At 49.7% G+C, this 7,438-nt stretch overlaps 1 protein-coding gene across 1 annotated transcript in view; it reads right to left on the bottom strand.

Moving 5' to 3' along the window:
- Window positions 1–1,426: 1,426 nt before the first annotated feature.
- Window positions 1,427–7,438, bottom strand: part of FAM207A (family with sequence similarity 207, member A) — a gene marked incomplete at its 5' end in the record, with an annotated part of 45,287 nt that continues 39,275 nt past the window's right edge. Inside the window, 2 exons of the mRNA XM_010018506.1 lie at window positions 1,427–1,553; window positions 3,703–3,771. Of these exons, the coding sequence (XP_010016808.1) occupies window positions 1,427–1,553; window positions 3,703–3,771 (196 nt within the window). The remainder of the gene's footprint in view (window positions 1,554–3,702; window positions 3,772–7,438) is intronic.

Below are 7,438 nucleotides of genomic sequence, written 5' to 3' on the forward strand. Positions count from 1 at the left end.
CCCAACCACAGCTCTCTGCCTTCCAGAGCCTGGGTCCTGCAGGACATTCCAGCACAGCAGTGTTTGCCTCCCAGCTCTGATGGTCATAGAATCATGGAATGGTTTGGGTTGGAAAGGACCTTAAGATCATCCAGTTCCAACCTCCAAAAAAGCATGGAAGCCCTGCCAGCTCTGTGCCAGCCTGAGAGCAACAAAGTGGAAGATGGGACATAGCCAACACCTCTCTGTGGCCTCTGCCAGCCTAAAGGGAGGAAAAGGAGCATTAATAGTGACCCAAGGTGTGATCAAGGTACCTCCCACTCTCATTGAAGCTGTTCTTAGGCACTAACTTAGGTAAGGGTCAGCTCCATGTTCTTTCTTAAAGGTTTCAGAAGTTCCTCAGACTTGACCTGACGTAGAGAGGCTGCTCTTCAAAGGTTAAGCAGCATCAGAAAACCTTTTGCATTGTTCACAAGAGACAGCACTGACATTTTGGGGTGTCAAATCAGGACCATCTCCAATAGGGAATGGCACTGCCTTCAGCTGTCCCCATGAAAACTCCCTGGAGTTTTGTGAAAATTGGTGTTTGGTAGAAGAAAGGCCTGACCTTTCCCAAATCCACACATGGAAATGATCAGCTGAAGCCCACAGCCTGCAGCCAGGACATGTTTCGGGATGCTTCCTATAGGGCAGGCCAAGCAGGGAACATGACCCAAGCCAAAAGGGCTCAGCATCACCCACAGGAAGCAAGTCAATGAGTTAGACATGATATGCAATGATTTCACATGGCTTCTGGTTCACCTGCAGCAGCAGTCTGGTGCTTCACTGTACACCTGGACAGAAAGCATTCTTTTAAGTCATTTTACTAGTGATGGGAATAAGTTCATCCTTCTATTAGTATTTACCAAAACAAGACGAACTGAGTATTATGTGAAAGTGTGTTTATTCCAAAGCTAAAGTTCTCACATAAAACAATGTCTGTGAACAGCAGCATTGGTCTTTACACAGATCTCCAACAGCCTTCTGGGCTCGAGGGCTGGGGGTCTTAAACCATCCCAACAGAGCATTACAGACTCTCTTGTCAGAGTTGTCAGAAAGGGGAGGGAAATGACACAAAACAGATATGTTGCCACTGGCACAACTGAAGGAATTGTGCCTGCTACAAGAGAAAGAGGTGTCAAGACACTTCGCAGGGAGTTTTATGTCTGCACAAAGATCTCACAGAACACCCTGCTCTCTGCAGGCTGCTTGCCAAGGAGCAGCTGCCACTGTCAGGAGAGAATTGCATTATTCCTGCAGATGGAAAGCAGGGCTGTTGGATTTAATAATCTGCTGGGCTGCTTCCAAGGACTGAAGTGGCTGAGAGGTCACGTTAGTGTTGTGCTCCTTTGCAGCCCGGAGCCCTCGCACCGGCTCCAGCATGCGTGTTTGGTCCCAGCTTAACACTCTAGAGGGGTTTACCTCCTTCCTCCTGCCTCAGCCTCTTGGAGAGATGCTCACTGATGGCCATGAGGGGGTTGGCTCTGTAGCTGGGATTGGCGATGACCTCATGAAACCGAGCCACTTCCTCCTTTCTGAGGAAAGAAAAAGAACACACAAGTGCTGAGTGCCTCATGCGAAAGCAACTGAGCAGGTAAGAGCAGAACTCATAAAGCAGTGGGTTTGTGTAGAGACGGAATTGCCTCAGAAAGAAACAGTGCAAGAAATAAAGCCCATTTACCCAAGGGCAAAGCTCAAATTGCTGCCAGCTTCACAAGAGCCAGAGACTTGATCTCATGCCACAGAGACAGAAACAATCGTAACAGTGTCCAGCATCACTTGGAAATGGGTTTTTTTAGAGCTTTTCCCTAGTAAATCAGGAACAAGAGACTGGGTAGCTGGTAAATCACAAGGAATGAAAACAACTTCAGATTGCACTAGCACAAAAGCAGATTCTGCTTTGAAGAGCTCATCTACTGACTCTCTTTATTGCTCAATGCAGAGGCTTGGTAATACTGTGTGTAACACTAAGTTAGCCACCATGGGAGGAGCATGATGGAACTGCCTCTGCATGCTTGGTCCATGGCTGGTTGCTGTCAGAACTGCCTTGTCTTAAAAAGCAAGCAACCAGGGAGGAATAAGAACAGAGCAGGAGTGCATAAACCAGTAAGTCACATCCACTGCAGCCTCCCCACCTCCTTCTCATTGACTACCAGGCTCTCCACAGCCCAGGCAGACACACATCTCCATGTCCTCAGGAGCTGCTGTGGATCAGCAGACTGCTCTTCAGCTTGCAACTAGTTTACTCCCTTCAATACGAGCCCTGCCCCTGTCATTGGAACAGAGAGAGAAGCCAAACCTGAGACTCAGGTTGTGGCAGTTCGGGCAGTAAAGTGAGGCTCAGGGAATCTCCATCCTGGAAAAGGAAACCCCAGACCTTCGTCCCAGCTTTTTCCCTCCCAAGCAGCACAGACTTCCCAGATCACTCCGACAGGATACATGCCACTACTCAGTGCATCTGCCCTGTTTTGTGCAGAGGAGAGGAGGGGGACACACAGGGGACCATCTGGCTGAGACAGAACATTGTGGTGGAGTTGCCTATTTGGTTGCAGATCTGTATACATGTCCCTCCTCAAGCAGTGTTCCTCACCCATGAGTTTTAGCACAATGAGACCCACTGGTGACACTCAAGGCCATGACCCTTGAGCTTCTGCAAGGAGCCAAGGAGGGACTCCTCCAGAAAGGCACAACTGAGCAAGAAAGGCATCCCAGGATCAACAGTGGCCAAGTCCAGACAGAGAAGGGTAGTCAGAGCGCGTGCTGGAGAGCAGTGCTGGGGTCTGTAGACTGCTCTCCTCAGCCTCAGTTAGAAGTTGAATGGCTCAGAACTGACAAAAATCCTAGAAACAGGGTCCACAGAAAGCAAACACTGCCAGATCCCAGTGCCTAGCTCCAGGGGTGCTGTGCTGAGGGAAAATGAAGCTCTTGAAGCCTGGTGCCAGTATAAAATATCCAACAGATTATACAGCGGAATAAGGAGTTGTCAGACCAAGCCCAGGAGTTATTTAGGAGTATTTAGTGGTTTATTTTACAAGAAAAGGTTTGGCAGATGCCAATGGACATCATCCCAGAAATCAGCATCCCAGAGGTGTTCTAAGAGAGCAGCTGTAGCTCCTGATGCTATGCAGAGTTCCAGAAGCTCCTCAACTACACAACCACTGAAGGGTATCACCTAGAGCTACGTGGGCCTGGTGTCATAAGAGACTCAGCCACAGCTGCATATTGCAGCTCCAACTCAGCAAGCCAAGGTAAGGGATGCACTACTAGGCTGATAACCACATTGTCCTTGCCACGCAGAGGGTCACAGCACAGACATACTCACCTGGTACAGCCAGGATTTACAACTGTGGCCAGGAGGAACAAGATGACAGCTGGGGTGGGTTTGTCCTGAAACCCCAGAGACCATACCCAGGAGGCCCAAGCCATCACTTTCTTTTCCTAACACAGTGAAAATGAACACTTAAAGAAGCAAGTGCAGTTTCTGCTGCTCTCTTAGCTTAAGTTTTACATGAGACTGAAGCAGAAACAGGCTGAAACTTTTTAGAACTGACCGAGTCTAATCGGGACTAAGACAGAAGGACACCCACAAACATCCTGCAACCAGATGTCCTCCAGAGGTCCCTTCCAGTCCCAACCATTCCATAATGCTCAGCAGGGACTGGACACTAATAACTGGGTACTTACAGGAGCTGGCATTTCTGAGCTTGCTTCATCAGACAGAAGTCTGCTGGCTCTGCCTTTGCTTTTACATGGCTATGGAAAGAAGAAACAAAAGTGAGTGAGTGTCATAGAAGAATGTTAATTTAGCAATTGCTGTGGAGCTGGGAAGAGTCATTGAATTGTCCTGTATGGAAACAGTCCTGAAAGGCAATTATTTCCATAGCCAGCCAGTAACAGAGATTGACACAGATTGACCACAGCTTAGAAGTCAGGACTGAACGGGCAGGAGGTAAATTAAAATCAGATCACTTACTTCTAGAACTGGTCATTAGCCGTCTGTGCCCAGATCACTTTCTGCTTATCACTAACCTCAGGTCAAACTGATACTGTTGCTTACAGAAAAAATGCCATTGAACTTCCCCTCACCACCTGTGCACATCTCATGTTCCCTGCTAGCACTGCAGAGCACCAGCACTGGCACACACCAGTTATACACAGTGTCACAGTTGCTCAGCAAGAAGGAACTTCCAGCCCTGCTTCAGATCCTGCAGTGGGACCACTGGGGTATCAGCCGTCACTTCTGTTTTAAGATCATAGGATCATAGAATCTCAGACTGGTTTGGGTTGGAAGGGACCTCAAAGCTCATCCAGTCCCAACCCCCTAACACGGGCAGGGACCCCTTCCACTAGAGCAGGTTGCTCCAAGCCCCTGTGTCCAACCTGGCCTCGAACACTGCCAGGGATGGGGCAGCCACAGCTTCTCTGGGCACCCTGTGCCAGTGTCCATCCATCAAATCCAGGCCTCTCCAATCTAGAGATAAGGATGTCATGTACAACAGTGTCAAATGCCTCACATGAGTCCAGGTAGATGACCCTCAGCCCAGCACAGTGTGCCCCAGCATCAAAACACCCTTCCAATCCAGACAAATAGTGTGGATGGATGTCAGCCAGAGCTTGCAGAACAAAGCCTGTGCAGGAAAGGGCAGACCAATGCCTGCATGCTGCTCCTGTAGCCTTCAGACCCCCCCGAGGTCACCCTGGCACTGCCTGAATGCTCACAAGGAACAAGAGCAGACAAAGAGCTACAGGGGGGTTTAAGCAGCTCCCATCACGCTGCTGTGTCCACTGGTAATGCAAGACACAGAAGGAGCAGGAAGCATCTCTGATCTCTTCATGTCCATTAACTGCTCGGCACAGGAACAACTTCTTGTCCCAGTTTGCCTGCATCCCCCCCGCCAGAAGCACAGAGAAATCCCTTCTCAAGTTGGATGGCAACCCATGGTCACCAGAGCAGGGTTTGCCAAATGCACGTGTGCCACCAAATCACCATGGCAGTCCCTTCTTGAAGGCTTTCCAGTTCCACTCAACAGCTCTAGACCCACTGGTCTAGCAGGTTTGAAAGGCTCTGCCTGAATTTCCCCCACCAAGCCACCAGGATGCTGCCTGCTCACTTGGACAATGTTAGTTGCCCTGTTTCATTACACTTCATTGCCTTCATTCATTATAAAACAGAATAAAACCCTCACTGTAATGCTCTCTTACCCAGCAGGAGATCAAATTCCTGGAGAATCTAATCTTTTATTAATAACGCTGACAAATCACCAGAGTATTACCCTTCATTTATGTAATGATTCAAATCCTATAAAAGGCTCCTCTGATTATCTCAAACACTGATGCACACACATCCTCATGCAGTCCAGGAAGCCACAAGCCAGCAAAGGGGGAAGAACAGCCCTGTAGCTCTTCCATGCCAGTACCAAGGGCTGCTTTTTGGTTGGCATGTCACAGGCAATGCCAAACTGCCACCTCCACTGTGCCCACAGCAACTGGTGATGGACAGTCCTGAAGCTCTCAGTCAGGGCTGGGCCTCTCTCCTGTGCTGTGTCACAGGCCCACTGGGCTTTCTAGACAGCAGAGCCTTGCAGCCAAATTGAAACCAGAGCCAGAGTCTGAGCTCAGGCTTCCAAAAGGAGAGAAGGGCTGCCACCCTCCCACAGGAGGCCTATTTCTGGAGAGATGACAGAGCTTCCCTGAGGATATCAGGCTGGAGATCTGTGCAAGACCAGTGAACCACTTCCAAATGTGCCACGCATCCTCTGCCATGAAGCGTAATACAGAAGAGAGGAGCCACTGCAGGAGCTGGAAGGACTATTTTGGCCAGTGTTCTGCCTTGAAGCATCCTGCAGCAGACGGCCAGAGAGGGATAAGACCAAGGCAAGCAAATAGCTACACCCTCTCCAATACTTGCAGCTCGAGAAACCTTGTGCCAGCTGTATTTTATATACATGAAGTAGCCTTCGATGGAGCTCTCCTCACTGGATTTGTGAGGTTCACCACAGGCTTCCCTGAGCCACCACATCCTGCAGCAAGGAGCTATGCAGAGCACTGAGACTTCTGTTTGCCTACTCACTAGCTGTGTTCCATGTGCTTCATTTCTCATACTGGAAAAGAAGATGAACAAGTTACTTCCTAACCACATCACATTTGATTTTATAGACTATTACATTCCCAAGCTTTATGCCTTGATCTCCTGTCTGGGCTGAGGACTCCCCAGCTCACTTAGTCACACCAAGCTGTGCCAGATCCCACACTGTCATCCTTGTCAGGCGTCTCTGAGCCTTTTCCCTGTTTACTCTGCCTTGTAAGCCGGTCCAGAATCACAGGCTGCAGGGTATCTCTACTGGATGATGCAGCCACCCAGGAAAGGAATCCCCAAAGGACCCTTCCTGTCCTCTCACTGCTAAACATACTTTGTGCAAGCCACCCTCCTGGATAGGAGAGGCCCAGCCAACAAGGGGGCTGCGGGAAAATGATGAGAGGGAACGACTCCTGATTATAACCTGGAATCAGAGGCCACATGTGGTTGTGGCACATGGTCACAGAAAGAGGGCAAAGCCATCTATTTAGGCTCAGGCTGCGCCCTGGCCCAGAACTCCATGCAACCAACTGTCAGTGCTCTGCAAGACTTGGAAACCCCTGCGTGCCCTTTTGCTGTTCATTCCCACTGGAAGGGAGGGCTCAGGCAGACTGAAAGGCTGCAGAAAGGGAAAAAAATGCTATTCAAAGAATTAAAAGCCAAGTTAAGGAAGGAAATATTTTCCCATGTTTAGATGCAAGGTTCAGAGCTGCTGTTTGTCTCAGGAGTGGCTTTCCAGAAGCACAGGGAGCCAACTCAGCCATGCTCTGTAGGTGGGAGTCCCACCTGGGTTAGGAGTTCATTGCTGGGGCATTCAGCAAGTCACAAGAGGGTTCATGGCATCTCCAGCCCGGATCTACAACCAAAGAAGCGGATGTTTTGCCAGACAGCCTTTTTCTTGGCTGTTCTCTAACCCAAATGCTTGCTTATTATGGTCAAAACAAGTTTCTAATTCCAACCCCTAGTGAGCAACTGGAAAGGAGGTACAAGTGATTGTGCAGCACACAGAGCACTTTAATTCTGTGCTAGGAGATGGAAAAGCAGCTCTAGCACTGACTGGATGGTCAGGTAGAGCACTGCAGACAGGCTGAGAGCTGGGCTGGGTCAGCTGGAGAAGAGAAGGCTCCTCAAGGGGACACCTTAGAGCAGCTCCAGTGCCTAAAGGGGCTCCAGGAAACCTGGAGAGGGGCTTTGGACAAGGGCCTGTAGGGACAGGACAAGGGGAATGGCTTTAACCTGCCCAAGGGGAGATTGAGATGAGCTCCGAGGCAGAAGCTCTTCCCTGTGAGGGGGCTGAGGCACTGGCACAGGGTGCCCAGAGAAGCTGTGGCTGCCCCATACCAG

Source organism: Nestor notabilis, unplaced genomic scaffold (assembly GCF_000696875.1).
Source record: "Nestor notabilis isolate BGI_N333 unplaced genomic scaffold, ASM69687v1 scaffold2487, whole genome shotgun sequence".
Classification (NCBI taxonomy): Eukaryota; Metazoa; Chordata; class Aves; order Psittaciformes; family Psittacidae; genus Nestor; species Nestor notabilis.